This window comes from Mandrillus leucophaeus, unplaced genomic scaffold (assembly GCF_000951045.1).
Source record: "Mandrillus leucophaeus isolate KB7577 unplaced genomic scaffold, Mleu.le_1.0 Scaffold284, whole genome shotgun sequence".
NCBI lineage: Eukaryota > Metazoa > Chordata > Mammalia > Primates > Cercopithecidae > Mandrillus > Mandrillus leucophaeus.
In genome coordinates this window covers 2086212-2102633 of record NW_012102965.1, presented here as the reverse complement: position 1 = coordinate 2102633, position 16422 = coordinate 2086212, and the positions used below count along the sequence as shown (strand labels likewise).

The window sequence follows — 16422 nt, the reverse complement described above, 5'->3', positions numbered from 1 at the left end:
AAAAAAAAAAAAAATTCCTGCTCCTTGCTCCGCCTACAGTCCTCCCCATCTCAGTTAATGGCAGCTCCATCTTTATAGTTGCTTAGGCCAAAAATCTTGGCACCATCTACTATGGATTGATGGAATCCATTGTTCATTGATGAAATGAACAACATTTATATGTTGAAGTCCTAACACCCAATAGTACCTCAGAACATGACCTTATTTGGAAATAGGGTAATTACAGATGTAATTAATTAAGATGAGGTCATTAAGGGTGGGCCCTAATCCAGTATGATGGCTGTTCTTATGCAAGAAGGAAATTTGGACACAGACACAAGCATACAGGGAGAATGCTTTGTGAACCTGAAATAGCCATCTGTAAGCCAAGGAGAGGGGCTTGGAACAAATCCTTCCTCACAGCCCTCAGAGGGAACCAACTTTACCAAATTCTTGATCTCAGAATTTGTGCCTCCAGAACCAGAGAATACATATCTGTTGTTGAAGCCATCCAGTTTGTGGTACTTTATTACAGCCAATCTAGCAAACTAAGATATTACCCTTGACTGTTTTCTCTCATGCCACATCCACTCTGTTAGGAAGTGCAGTTGACTATTCCTGCATAATCTAATCAGGATCTAACCATCTCCACAGCCACCACCCCAGTCCAAGTCACCATGATCTCTTGCCTGGTTATTGCAATGCTTCCTGCTTTCACCCCTGCCTCCTGCAAGTCTGCTTTCAACACAGTGTCTAGAGGCATCCTTTAAAAACCCAAGTCAATGTCCTTCCTCTGCTTAAATACCTGGCAAGCCTTCTTATTCATTTAATAAAAGAAAAGCCTTGGAAGGACCTACAAGGCCCTGAGAAATCTGCCTCATCTTCCAGTTGCCCCTTTGACAGCACTTCCTGTTCTCCTTCTTGCCCACTCTGCTGCAGCTACACTGGCTTCTTTTCTCTTCTTCAGAAACATAAGCAGGCTCATGCTGCAGGGTTTCACACTGACTGTTCCCCCTGTCTGGAATCTTTCTACAGATACCTGTATGGTTAACTTCCTCTAAGTCTTTCCTTAAATATTCCCATGAATGAATGGATAAAATGTGTTAGCTAAAATGCTCCAAGGAGATTCACATTAGTTCCCAGTTCATTTCAGAGCTCTTTAAAATATGTCCATGTTTCTCTCAGAGTCTCAGAATGGAAAATATGAGTAGGAGTAAGAGTTTTAATGGAGAGAACAAAGCCATCCTACTTGTCCATGAGAAGGTGCCAGTTGGGAGGGTGATGATTCCTGGTTTTACTTTCCCTTTATCCTCTGCTCTGTTTATGTGTAACTCCAAAGATTCTCCCATTGACATTATCATGGGGTAGCCACTTTCCCTACAGATTCATGTATCTTCAACTGTGTGCAATGGTGGGTTATGGCCCTCTGCAGGAAGCCAGGCATGGAACAACCACAGACATGCTGGGAAGCAAGGCTGGGGTCCAGCAAAACTCAGGCTCAAACCCAAATGCCTAGAAGCCAACAACTCTGAATGTGGAGTTGGAGAAGAAGCTGGATGAAAAGTGAGGAGTTTGGACCATGTTTCAGATTTATATGTTTACATTTAGGATAGTGAAACCAGACAGTAGGGGAGCTTGCCATAGGGGTTTCTGCTTTGGTGCCTCCCCGTTCTTCATTTCCAGCCTCAGTTGTTTCACTAGGCTCACCTTTTGCCCTCTGCCTGGACATCCTGCTACTGTCCCTTTCCTCCATTCACCGCATTAACTTGCACTTATCCTTCAAGGTTCTGTTCAATCACAGCCTTCTCTAGAAGGGCCTCGCTAAGCCGTTCCTTGCCCTACTCCAAGCTGGGTTAGTATCCCTCTTGTGTATACTTTTATCATTGTACTTTTCATTAAGCATTCTCTACATATTCAATTATCTGCTTGCTTGTCTGCTCTCCTCCCCAACGTGAGTTCTTTGAAAACAGGGATGGTGCCTTATATAATTGTGTATCTGTATCCTTAGCAAATAATACAATACCTGGCTCATAGTAGGACTTTGATAAGCTTGACGAATGAATGAGACTGTGGCCAGGGCCAGGGCGTGCGTCCCCAGGGTGTGATTCAGAGATGCCTGTTACGTAGTGGAGAAGTTGGTAACTTGCTAGAGCAAGGCTTGATGATCTCTTTTCTTGGTAAGGTCGAGTCTGATATTTCTTTAAATTTATAGGAAGAAAAGTGCCTAGGAAGCTATGAAATATAAAGTGAAAGTATTTTCTGTCTCTCTCTCTCTGTCTTTTTATTTTTTAAGAGACAAAGTCTTTCTCTGTGACCCAGGCTGTAGTACTGTGGTGTTATCATGGCTCACTGTAGCCTCAAACTCCTGAGCTCAGTGGATCCTCCTGCCTCAAGCCTCCCAAGTAGTTGGGATTACAGGCACATGCTACTAAGCCTGGTTAATTCTTTTCAAATTTTTTTTTTCTAGAAATGGGTCTTGATATGTTGTCCAGGCTGGTCTCAAACTCCTGGGCTCAAGCGATCCTCCCACCTCAGCCTCCCAAAGTGCCAGGATTACAGGCATGAGTCACATGTGCACTCTATTTTTTCACCAATTATATTTTAATCACTATGCACAAATCAACAAAAAATGAAAAGGGACAGTATTCTAGGAATGTTTGAATGATTATAATAATCAGTGCAATAATAATGGCTTATCAGTTCTTGTACTATTAAATCTCTCTAGAGCCCACAAAACTTAAAGGTAGGCTGTACAAACTGCAAACTGAAGATTCCAAGGTCATTTCAGTTCTCTCTAGGTTACATAAATTCCAACCTTCCCCTTTCAGAGAAGCAGAGATCATGGAAGGTCTTACTTGTTCACCCCTGGGATTTGTGTTGGAGGTTGGAGAAAGCCACACAGGCATGTCCAGGGATGAATGTACTAGCCAAATTGAATGGAGATTGCATAAGCAAAGCAAGAGTCAGGGGAGGAATTTCTTTGTCTCTTTCCCTTCCTTCCTTCCTTCCTTCCTTCCTTCCTTCCTTCCTTCCTTCCTTCCTTCCTTCCTTCCTTCCTTCCTTCCTTCCTTCCTTCCTTCCTTCCTTCCTTCCTTCCTTCCTTCCTTCCTTTTTCTTTCTTTCTTTCTTCCTGTCTCTCTCTCTGTCTCTCTCTCTCTCCCTCCCTCTCTTTCTCTTTCTCTCTGTCTCTCTTTATTTCTTTTTCTTTCTTTCTTTCTCTTTCCCCTCCCTCCCTCCCTCCCTTTCTTCCTTCCTTCCTTTCTTTTTCTTTCTTCCTCTCTTCTCTCCCTTCCCCTTTCCCCTCCCCTTCTTCTCCCCCTCCCCCATTCCCCCCTCATCTTTCTCCTTTCTTTTTGTTTTTTGAGACGGAGTCTTGCTCTGTTGCCCAGGCTGGAGTGCAGTGGCACGATCTGGGCTCACTGCAAGCTCCGTCTCCCAGGTTTACACCATTCTCCTGCCTCATTCTCCTACCAGCAGCTGGTACTACAGGCACCCGCCGCCACGCCCGGCTAATTTTTTTGTATTTTCAGTAGAGATGGGGTTTCACTGTGTTAGCCAGGATGGTCTCAATCTCTTGACCTTGGGATCCGCCTGCCTCGGCCTCCCAAAGTGCTGGGATTACAGGCGCTAGCCACCGCGCCCACCCTCTCCTTTCTTGAAGTTAGGAGACCTGGGATCTATTTCTTGTTATGCCACTGACCAGTTATGCAACCTTGGAGTTACTTGGTTTTTCTGCCTCAATTCCTTCACCTGTCGAATGGCTAGGCTGGGCGAAATAATCTCTGAGGTCTTTTTCAGCTTTAGGATTTTGTATTTCTGCATGGTAACTAGACAAGATAACCAAAAAAAGAGCAAGAGTGGGGGTAAAAGAATAATGAATCTCATTTTGGAAGGGCCAAATTTCAGGTTCCTGTGATACATCTGGGTGTAAATGACAAGAATAAATTGGAAGTAGAAGTCTGGTCCTTGAAAGAGAGCTGGGAGTGAAGGTATAGATTTGGAAGTCTGTCAATAAGTGTTAATTGGAACAACAAGAGTTTTGTGACCAGCTAAACCAGTTGTGAATGAACAAATTATGTATCAAAATGAATTGGAAACAGTTAAATTCAAAATTGTAATGCACTTATATTTGGCTGATTCCATTTTCCTTTTTTCTATGGAATAATAAAGGGCAGGAAAAGCCTGACTTTTTAGTGTTGGCTGAATTCTATGGTGTAAATACTCTCACCATGGCCTATTTTAAGCTACCAACAGGAGGTCACTGAACAGGAAGTTGAGAAGACATATGCAGTAGCACATTATTATGTAATATTCTAGAGAAACGATAGACATTAATATCATCAAGAACATAGATAATGCTAGTGTGGTAAAATAATGAGGAAGTGATACATATTGAGTATGTACAACCTTGGTTTTTAATATAAGAATATAATTTGTGAAACTGTAAAGTACTATACTGCATATAGTAAAAAAAACTGTTGCATTTTGTATTTGAAAGAATATGTGGTTTTAAGTATCATTTAATAAGGAGGAGTTCTAGTGGAAAAGTAGTCATGAGTCAAAAAACTCACAGTGCAATTCCTGCTTTTCTGGGTCAGTTATTGTGTTTCCCTGTTAGAGGAATGCTTTGTGTCCTTTCTGAACCAGACTTCAACCTGTGTTGAAAAAAAATTGTAGAATTTATGAAAACATTTTTATATGTCTTGTAAATAGGACTTACATAAATTTAAATGGTTGTTAAAATTATTCGTTGGAATATAACGTAGAGTTATGTTCATAGTGAAAATTAAAAATTAAAATAACACCTATTGTTTAACATCCACAGGTTAATATAATCTCTTTGTAGGCAAAATGTATAAGGATGTTTATTATATTAAGTGGTAAAAATGAAACATCTGGCAACAATTTTTACATCTTGAAGAATGAGATGACAAAATGATGAGTCTCAGGGGACTAAGATCATGTTTCCTATTCCTGAAAAAAAGGTTTGAAAAAAATTTTGTTCTTTCTGGAAACGTACTTATTTTGGTTTCTTCTATTCTCCCTATCTTGTGAAGTGACACAGAATTTCATGAACTGTTCACAAAACTCTATTTTGGTCTTGGACCTGGGTGAAGCATGTGGTTAGAACTGTAGCTGTAAAGCCACCATCTAGTTCAATAAATCTAGACAAACCACTGTCTAGTTCAATAAATCTAGACAAACCAAGTAGCTCTGTGGATCATTGTGTTGTAAAAAGAAAGTATTATGGTTGTGATTCTCTCAGTAATACAAGGGAAACTATGAGCAATTTGGCCACTGGTTGAGGAGAAGAACCAATTAGTGTATTCTAGACAAGAATGGTGAAGTTTAGGATGGATCAGCCTGCTTCTGACAGATCCCAGCTCTGAGTCATTGTGCAGTAAATGCACACAGAGTTGGCAAGCATGCAAGCCTTCCTGGCATCTGTAGGCTTCACTCAGCTTGTGTCCTGGTTCCTCATTCACACTGGAAAATTAATTTTTTTTAATATTTGATTGTCCAGTGTTTTTATGTAAATATGGCAATGTGTAACAACTGACCATACTGACTGCCATCCCTTTGAAACTACTAATTCTCACTTATATTCTACAAATAATTCATTCAACAACTACTTGGTCTATTAACAAACACTCTGCACCAGGCACTGTGCTGTACTGTAAAGGATACAGTGATGGCTAAGATGCTGTCTATGCTTCTTGGCAAGGATACTAGACATGTGTGCAGGTAACTGTCATATAAGGCAGAGGATATAAAATGCAGAGTGTAGACTACAGGCTTTGGTGCTCAGATGTAAGTTCGAAACATGTCTACCTGAGGTGATCAGGGAGGGCTACCAGGAAGAAGTGCATAGTGAATGGATAGGATTTCAGACCATAGAGATGGGGATGACTGTGAACCATATATAGACCTGGACAATACAGGATCATCCAAAGAGGGGTTGGCAGGACCTCAAGAAAGACAATTACCAGACCCTTCTTCCTGTCCCTATAGAGGACATGGTATTTGAGAGTCTGTCAAACCCTTGTAGCACAGTCCCTGGGAAGTGTTGCTATTAAAGATGCTTGTGGTGCATTTGAATGCAATAAAACTATGTTCCATAATACTTTTGAAGGAAAGCTTTGTTTTTCTCTCCAACAGTTCATTCTGCTTGCTAAGTCAGGCTCCTTTGAGGTCACTAAGAGGACATGAAGAATATATGGATATGAATAAAGTCATCACACTACCTATTAGTCATTGGATGCAATGCTGTGAGAATGTGAGAAACAGCTGGAGGTGGTACAGGACCACAGGATGGCCATGTCTATCTCAGATGGCTATTTCCAGCTGCCTTAGAGGGTCTAGCTCTGCATATATGTCTTTTCTGTGCTGCTGAGCTAGCCGACTCACAGGCACTGTTGTAAAGGAGGTGTGGGAAGTGGAAGCTTCGTATGATGTTATCATCTGTTTGCTAAATCTCTTCCTTTTTACTACCTTAGAGTGGCAAAGAGGGATCTGAGCTAGTCCTTTGTGCTTTGCACTTGGTCTTTAGTGAGTACGTGGCTCACTGACAACTCATTTCCTTTACGGACAGGTCTGTCTTCTCATGATGATGGGTTGAGACACACCCAGAGGCAGCTGGAGAGAATTTAACTGATCACCAAAGCTCCTCTGCCCCCGTCAGCAGCAGTAGCTCTCTGCTGAGACTTGTGGTTGGAACACCACTGGTGAGACCAAGTTCCTCAACTTCCCAATCAGTGGGGGCTTAACCAGCAAAGGACAGGGTGGCAGGGCTCCAGTTGGTGTCAAAATGGAAGCCAAAATCACTTTACAACCAAACAGGAATCGGATTTCAGGTGTAAAAATCCTACGCAGAAAACACACAGATATCAGCCTGTGATGACACTTGGAATTTTAACTTGATAAAATATTTTGCTTTTGCCTTTAGAGAGGAATTTTTAACTTCAGACTTATATCTCCATTATTTTAGGAAGAGAAAGGACAACTAATGGTTGCTTGGCCTAAAAGATTCTGGGAGGAATATGTGAGTCATAAAATATTAGCCAAATATCTTTTTGGATATTCTAATATAAACTATGTGGAAAACTAAGTACTTCATGCCAGGACAAGCTAAAGAGCCCTTCTCAGAGCCCTACCCCCTACCCCCCACTTTCTGGATACTAATCTTATTGGTTGATAGCACCAAGTTCTGGGCTGTATTGTAAGGAATCACCCAGTTGTGGCTGTTTTTTGCTATCATTTTCCGTCTTGTTCAGGAAATCTTGACATGAACGTGTTACAAAGAAAGCAAGAGAGAAAAGATTGTTTGTTTTATGGAAAACTTTATTAGAGATACTAGTGTTAGGGTTATGAACTAAGGTCTGGGATAAGGGGGGAATTTAGAGTTGTCATCAAAAACAACAAAGGATGAGCTCATGTCCTTTGCAGGGACATGGATGAAGCTGGAAACCATCATTCTCAGCAAACTAACACAATGAGTGACACTGCATGTTGTCACTCATAGGTGGGAATTGAACAATGAGAACCCTTGGACACAGGGCAGGGAACATCACACACTGGGGCCTGTCGGGGGTGGGGAGTTGGGGGAGGGATAGCATTAGGAGAAATACCTAATGATGAGTTGATGGGTGCAGCGAACCAACATGGCACATATATACCTATGTAACAAACCTGCACGTTGTGCACATGTACTCTAGAACTTAAAGTATAATAATAATAAAAAAATAAAAACAAACAGAAAACAGTTCTCAAACCTTGGGTTGTGTGTCATAATGGGAAGAGGTGGCCTCTAGCCTTAGCTCTGCCACTGCTATGTGACTCAAGATAATCCATTCATTCATTCATTCAACATTTCTGGAGCAGCCATTCTGTGTCAGACGCTATGTTCAGCACTGGGGCCACGTTGTGTGGAACAGATAAAGAACCTGTTCTCCAATCACACAACTTCTCCGAATCCCATTTCTTTGTTTGCAATGTGAGGGCTGCACTACAATGAGCTCTCAAGACCCCCTACCCCTGCTTCTTGATTCTTTCACGTGGGAGCAAAATGTGCCCAGAAAAACAATAACAGGAAAAGTGATACCAATATTACATGCCAGACATTATGCTAGCTAATCACTTTTATATACATTGCCTCATTTTGTTTTCTCAAGAATTTCCTAAAATAGGTATTATTATGCTCATTTTCCGGGTGAGGAAACTAAGAGTTGAGAGGTTGAGCTGCTTTTTGTTATAAGCAAGAAAGAGGTAGAGCCAGACTCAAAACCAGCTTAGCTAACTCCAAACTCAGCATTTTTCTCTCCTACTCTGTTCATGTTTTGAAAAGCTCATTAATCTCCCCTGGACTTTGCTCTGGGATACTTATAAAAAATTTACTCAAGAATTCATGGCAGTACGAATATAAAAAGAAAAAGAAAAGAAAATAAACAAAAAACCTACCTCATTCTTGCCTTACCGGTTTTCTGCTAGCCTTCCCTCCTTCCTTACCTCCTCAACTTTTCTTATTCATCCCAAGAGTGATCCTGCCACGTCAGCCAAGACCAGCACCCCCACTGCTTTGAAGGAAAATAAGGCACACACAGATTGCAGGAAGTGTTATAAAGAGTCATGGGCCATTTATTAGTTGGTGTTTCCCTGCAAGGAGAGGTCTATGGTAGGAGATGATTCAAAAACTGTCCAAGGGCTTTCTTATGCTATCTTTTCCCCAAAGATGCCTTTTTCTGTTTCTCTTTTTTTCGGACTATACATGGTCACTGTAGAAAATTTGAAAACTATCTACTCTTCAGAGATAATCACTCTTAGTATTTGGTGTATTTCCTTCTGTGGTGGTTAATTTTATGTCACCTTGGCTAGGCTATAGTGCCCAGTTGTTTGGTCAAGCACCAGTGTAAATGTCATTGCAAAGGTTTGTTTTGTTTTTATTTTTAAGATGTGATAAATATTTTAATCAGTAGACTTTGAGTAAAGTGGACTACCCTCTATAATGTGGGTGAACTTCATTCAGTTGAAGATGTTAAGAATAAAGACAGGTCTCCAAGACTGAGGTTTCCTGAAGAGGAGGCAATTCTGCTGCAAGACTTGCAATGTAGAATTTCTGAGTTTCTAGCCTACGAGTCTGGTATACTGATTTCAGATTTGCCAGCCCCCACAATCACAGGGCCAATTCCTTAAAATACATCTCTAACTCTGTCTCTTTCTCTCTACACAAACACACACACACACACACATACGGATGTGTGTGTGTGTGTATGTGTGTGTATATATATGTATGTATGTATATATACTTGGATGTAAGTATATCCTATTGGTTCTGTTTCTCTGGAGAACCATGACTGATATACTTTCTTTTTGCTCTTCATTTCCTCTCGATTAACACTTTTCAAACTGTCATGTCTGTGTGTAAATCACCTGTCTTGTTCAAGTGCAGCCTCTAAGTCAGTGGTGGTGGGCTAAGATTCTGTGTTTTGGACAAGCTCCCAGGTAATGCTTATGCTGCTGCTCTATGGACCACATTTTGTGTAGCAAGGCCTTATATAATCAACTTTTTCTTTTAAATAATGTCATGAGCTCAGTTATTCTCCTAAAACATTAACTTGTAACTGTATTGCACTCCATCATACGAGTTGCCATAAATTTGTTCAGGCTTTAGAAACACATTTCCCAAAGGCTGTTTAGAAAAATTGTCTGAGTATAATCTCACCCAAAGGCCTGACTTCTGTAGCACAATAGAAAAATACTAGAAATGTAGAAAAATTGTCCAAATATAATCCAACCCAAAGGCCTGGCTTCTGTAGCAAATCAAGCCTGCATGCTCAGCCCCTGGCTTCAAGGGCTTCCCTTAGTGTTTTTTGTTTGTTTGTTTGTTTTTTGTTTTTTTTTTCTTTTCTTTTTATTTCAATAGCTATAAAAATTCCCTTGGCTTTTGTCTGGGTGCTTATATTATTACTGTCTGCTGCGAAGGGGAACCTACTGAATACACATGGTTCTCAGAAGCCATTCATACATTCCTCCATTTATTCATGTAATAATATTACTCAATTATCTCATCAGTTGATGTTATAAGCACCATGCTGGGAGCTATATACAGGGGATTCATTTAATAACCAATCATAAAATGAATGTAATTGCAGTTATGATAATTACATGGTGATGTAAGTATATAACAAGAAACTGCTCTAATCTAAGGGTCAGGAACACTTCCTAAGGAAGTGACATTTGAGTTGAGCTCTGGTTGTCCTGGGGATATACCACTCAGTTCCTTAACTTTTGGCTAGTCCTTTCTGAATAGGTGGAGGCTTTGATGACAGAACCTTGGAAGTCACCTTTAGTGAGAGGTGGCACACATGAAGTCTCCAAAGGTCTCCCTAGAGGTCCATTGTAGCTGCTGCTCCTCATTCTCCCTGTCATACTCTTCTGGAGATGACACTTCAGGGGAGTTCCCCTTATGTCTGCTTCTGGGCAGCATCTCAATTTCCCTTTACTGAATCTGAACACAATCTGATTTCCCATCTGTTACAGGAAATACAGTCTAAATAAGAAGTTATCTTAAGGTAATTCATCATAGGCAAATATTCTGATCTTTGAATCAGTCATTATTTCAGACACTTTCTGCCACTGCTCTTTCTATTAATGTGGGTAATGATAGTTGAAAAGAAAGAAATCGGTACTACAAAGCTACAGTAATCAAAACAGTGTGGCACTGGCATAAGGATAGACATATAGAACAATGGAGTAGAATTGACAGTCCAGAAATAAATCTATACATTTATGGTCAATTGATTTTTGAAAAGGGTGCTGAGACCATTCAATGGGGAAAAGAATACTTTCTTCAGCAACTGGTGTTGGGGCAACTGTATATCCACATGAAAAAAAAGTGAAGTTGGACCCCTACCTCACACTATATATAAAAATTAATACAAAATGGCCAATAACCTAAATATAGGAGTAAAAATAATAAACCCTTTTGAATAAAAAATAGGAGGTAAATCTTCATGACCTTGGAATTAGCAATACATTCTTAAATATGATACCAAAAGCGTGAACAACAAAAGAAAAAATAGATAAACTGAACTTCGTCAAACTTAAAAGTGTTTATGCATCAAAGTACATGATTTTAAAAATGAGAAGACAACCTACAAAATGGAAGATAATTTCAAATCATACATCTAATAAGGACTTGGTATCCAGAATATATGAAGAATTATTACAACTCAACAACAAAAAGACAAACAACCCAACTAAAAAAAAAAAAAAATTGGCAGATAACTTGAATAGACCTTTTTCCCAAAGAAGATATACAAATGGCTAGCAAGTACATGAAAAGATACTCATCTCATTACTCATTAAGGGGATGCAAATGAAAATCACAGTGGGGTACCACATCAAGCCTACAAGGAAATTTATTTTAGTGGGAAATAAGTGTTGGTGATGTGGAGAAATTGGAGCACTTATAGATTTCTGGTGGGTAGGTAAAATGGTGCAGCCCCTATAGAAAACATTTTGCTGGTTCCTTAAAAATTAAGCATAGAATTACCATATGACCCAGCAATTCTCGTCCTAAATATATACCCAAAAGAATTGAAACCTGATATTCCAACAAATAGATGTACATGCATGTAGATATTCAAAATATCCAAAAGATGGAAACAATCCAAATACCCATTAACAGATTAATGGATTTTTAAAATGTAGTTTTCCCATTGAATAGGGTATTATTCAGTCATAAAAAGGATTGAGATGTTCATGCATGCTACAATGTGCGTGAACATCAAAAACATTACACTAAGTGAAAGAAGCCAGGAACAAAAGGCCACATATTGTATAATTCCATTTATATGAAATATTCAGAATAGGTAAATTTATAGAAACAGAACAGCGATTAATGATGCCAGGGCCAGGAGGCAAGGAGTATGGGCAGCAATTGCTTAATGGGTACAGGGTTTCCTTTTGGGTGATGAAAATGTTTTGGAACTACATACAGGTGCTGGTTGCACAACATTATGAATGATTAAATAACTTATGTAAGTGGTTAATTTTTTTTAGTTAAAAAAATTTTTTTTAAATTATTTCACCTCAATAAAAAATTAAATAATAAAAAAAATCAAGATTAGATTCTTTCTTTCCCTCTTGTGTCTGCCATATTTTATGGTTAATTTTAAAACATAGTAACAAAATTATAATGTATCTTTGGTTATTACTCCCTTGGGTTTTTATCATGCTAATGCATTCTCCCATTATTTTCTACTTTGTACAATTCAGATTTCAGTCCAAGGCTTCAGGTACATTGCAAACAGCTGCACTGGAATTACGCATCTTACCATTAACGACATGCCAACTCTGACGGACAACTGTGTAAAAGTAGGTAATTGGAAAGTACCTTTTCTTTTCTGTCCCATAAGATAGATATATGTTCTAATGGCCTGAATTACTGAAAAATATGAATGGACTTTTCATTTTAGTTATTTTTTAATAGTAATAAAATCATTTAAAAGTTTCCACACATGCACATACCCTTGAAAACGTTTGAATCCTTAAATATCCTAAGAAACCTTGTTTCACAGTTAGGATTTTTTTTAGTGATGTTATAGCCTAAGCATAAACTTTGAGTTCAGTTCTCCATGCTAAGCTGCCAAATGTAGTAATTTTTTTCAGTAGTCCATTTCTCATGTTTTCCCATACTCTTAGTACATGATTTAATTCTGATTCTTCCACATTACTGAAATGTAAGTGTGTTAAAATGTATTGAAAAATCCAGTTTTCTTTGAAATTAGGAAAATTAATAGTTAACATGTCTGTCTCTAATATATTGAAGGAAAAAATGACTTCATTAGTTTGCTAAACCTGTTCTGTACCCTTGATTAATTTAATCATTTTTTTCTTCTGAAGGCTTTAGTTGAAAAGTGCTCTCGTATTACATCGCTGGTTTTCACTGGTGCACCGCATATCTCCGATTGTACTTTCAAAGCTCTTTCTACTTGTAAACTCAGAAAGATCCGATTCGAAGGTCTGTTATATTAAAAATGTGGTTCAGCATTATCATTTACTTTTACTCTTGTGGCATTATAAATACAATACTTGTCTTTTCTTCTGTTTTTTTACAAACAGGAAATAAAAGGGTTACTGATGCATCCTTCAAATATATAGACAAGAATTATCCAAATCTCAGTCACATTTATATGGCTGACTGCAAGGGAATAACAGACAGCAGCCTCAGATCCCTTTCACCTTTGAGGCAACTGACTGTGTTGAATTTGGCAAATTGTGTAAGGTAATGAGTCATTCAGTAATATACTCAAGAAATGTTGATTATCTAGTATGTCCCAGGTCCTCTCCTACGGAACTTATGGTTCGTGGGGTAAACATGAAAGTCAGGAGTCCAAGTGTTAAAGTAGAGATAAGTGCAGAGTTCTGTGGTTATAAGAAAGAGGGCTCCCAACCCAGATTGATTATATGGGGTGTAGGGAGAGCTCAGGATATGAGGAATTATGGACTCTTGTAAAATTAAGCAAACTCACAGGAATACTTACAGGCTACCTTTCCTAATGAGGGTTTCCATAGCTAGTTCAGTTAACATGATCTTTTCCCATATGGACTTTCTGACTTGCTTATGAAGAACCAATCTCACCGAAGGTTTTTCCTCTTGGGTACTGGTTAGATTTTTCGTCTGTGTAGAATTTCTGACAAATGGACAGAGGGTGAGTTCTTACTGAAATTCTTTCTTTAGCTGGTCCACTATTGGACTACTCTCCTGGTATTCTCGGGAGCAAATTCTGTTTTTATTTTTTATTTATTTATTTTTTTTTTTGAGACAGAGTCTCACTCTGTTGCCCAGGCTGGGGGGCAGTGGCATGATCTCAGCTCACTGTAACCTCTGCCTCCTGTGCTGAAGTGATTCTCCAGCCTCAGCCTCTTGAGTAGCTGAGATTATAGGTGTGTGCCACCCCACCTGACTAATTTTTATATTTTTAGTAGAGAGAAGGTTTTACCATTTTGGCCAGGCTTGTCTGGAATTCCTGACTTCAAGTGATCCACCTGCCTCAGGCTCCCAAAGTGCTGGGAATACAGGTGTGAGCCACCACACCCAGCCAAGGATCAAGAGAGTTCTTGCTGAAACCCCTTCCCCAGTGGGTAGCTCAGCCTCTTACCTATGTAGGATTCTTATAATCTTATAGGACCACATAATAACAAAATAGCATTTGATCCACAAAATTATACTTGAGCCACATTGAAGTTGGCTAATATTTGGGAAAGCACAAGTCAGCATAATAATCAAAGCTACACAGAATCTTTTATTTATTCATTTTTATTTTTTAGAGACAGGGTCTTGCTCTGTTGCCCAGGCTGAAGTACAGTTGCACAGTTACTGTAACCTTGAACTCCTGGGCTCAAGTGATCCTCCTGCCTCAGCCTCCCATGTAGCTAGAACTACAAGGCACTCTTCATCATATCCAGCTAATTTTTAAATTTTTCTAGAGACAGGGTCTCACTATGCCCAGGCAGGTCTTAAACTCCTGGCTTCAAGTGATCTTTCCACCTTGGCCTCCCAAAATGCTGGGATTATAGGCATGAGCCACCGCACTGGCCCACTACACAGAATCTCAACCTATGTTGCCTATTATTAAAATGGGAAGGCACCATGGGTCATTGGGAGCTGGAGGAGATATAAGGGTTTGGAATGGAAAAAACCTGGATTAGGAAATGAGGGCTCCAGCCAAGGGCCAGTGAAGAATCAAAGACTCCTGCCAACAGCCATGTGAGTGAGCCTGAAAGCAGACCCTACAGTCCCAGTCAAACCTTCAGATGACTGAAGCTCCAGCTGGCATCTTGACTGCACACTCATGAGAGACCCTGAGCTAGAACTACTCTAGTTCACTTCCAAATCCCTCAGATCCAGAAACGAGGAGATAATAAATATTTGCCATTTAAGCCACAAAGTTTGGATCAATTTGTTACATTTAATAATAACGGTGAGATGCAGACACAGACAGACACACACTACATAAGTGTGTGTATCAACTAATTCTATCTGTATGAATATGTGAAATAAAACTGAATTTCACTCTTGTATTTCACACAGGCTTCTGCAGGTTTTTTTTTTTTTTTTTTTGAGATGGAGTCTCACTCTGTCACCCAGGCTGGAGTGCAGTGGCACAATCTTGGCTCACTGCAACCTCTGCCTCCCGGGTTCAAGCGATTCTCCTGCCTCAGCCTCCCAAGTAGACAGGCACCCACCATCATCCCTGGCTAATTTTTGTATTTTTGTAGAGACAGGGTTTCACCATGTTGGCCAGGCTGGTCTTGAACTCCTGACCTCAGGTGACCCACCTGCCTTGGCCTCCTAAAGTGCTGGGATTACAGGTGTGAGCCACTGTGCCTTGCCTAATTAATCTTAAATGGAAGTTTTCTGCCTCCAGAAGTAGAGGTGACAAGACACTTCAAGGGGCTCTGCCAAAAATAGTTCAGATCCTTGATTAAATATATTTTCAATATATTGCTGAGCTCACAAAGAGTAAGAGAAATATCCAGTAGCCCTGAATCCCCTGGTTCTTTTCTGCTCTCTCAATGAACAAATTCACTGAGATGAATAGTGAATAACCAGCAAACATAAAAGGTTGAGCATCTCTGAACACAAATGTTATGACAATAGTTGCCTTTGAGAGAATCAGCTCTGAGCAAGACTCAAAGTAGGGAAGCAGAACCTGAGACTTCTGCAGAGTTTGTACCTCTTTAAGGGGGACAGAGTGGTCTCAGGTAGGTAGTTCCTGAGCTTCTGGAAGAAGTTAGCACAAAGCTTCTCAGGCTAGAGATTAAGATCAAATAAATAGGTACTCAAAGTCAAAGATTGCCAAAATGCACAAAGATACAAATCACCATGAAAAAGAGTCACAGAAACAGCAAAATACATTTGACCTTCAGGTAATTCAGATATAGGAATTGTCAGACAATTAAGTAGCCATGTATGAAATGTTCAAAGAAATAAAAAATGGAATCAGAAATATAAGCAGACAACCAAACATGATAAAACAACTAGATTTATCTGGGGAAAAAACCTAACTTTTAGAAACAAATGATGTAATATAGTTATTGAAATAAACAATGGATTGCTGATCAGCAGATTAGAACTCACAGAGGAGAGAAGTATAGAGCTGGAAGATCATTCTGAAGAAATGACAACAGAGGGAGGATGAAAAAATATATAGGGTAAAAAGATAAAGCTTAGTATTGTAAAGGTAAACTGAGGCTGGAGCTGAACTGGGAACGAAGACACAAGGCAAATGGCAGTGAGAATAGCCTTTATTAGGACTCACGGGCGAGGTTTCTCAGTCCAAAGGCGTGGGCCAAGGAAGTCGCGCTGAGGGAGGAGGATAGGGGCTTTTTATAGCCTGAGAGGTAGGGAAGCTGGTTGTGCAAACAGGGCCTGGGGGG

General features: G+C 39.7%; 1 protein-coding gene across 5 annotated transcripts in view; it reads left to right on the top strand.

The window, feature by feature from the left end:
• The window catches only part of FBXL13 (F-box and leucine-rich repeat protein 13), a 255993-nt gene that overhangs the window by 165764 nt on the left and 73807 nt on the right, over positions 1-16422 (top strand). For all 5 annotated transcript variants that reach the window (XR_001006628.1, XM_011985472.1, XM_011985469.1 and 2 more), the window contains 3 exons: positions 12256-12354; positions 12883-13000; positions 13102-13264. Coding sequence is in view for 4 of the 5 variants with exons in the window: in XM_011985472.1 (XP_011840862.1) it covers positions 12256-12354; positions 12883-13000; positions 13102-13264 (380 nt within the window). In the remaining variant the exon portion in view is untranslated. The remainder of the gene's footprint in view (positions 1-12255; positions 12355-12882; positions 13001-13101; positions 13265-16422) is intronic.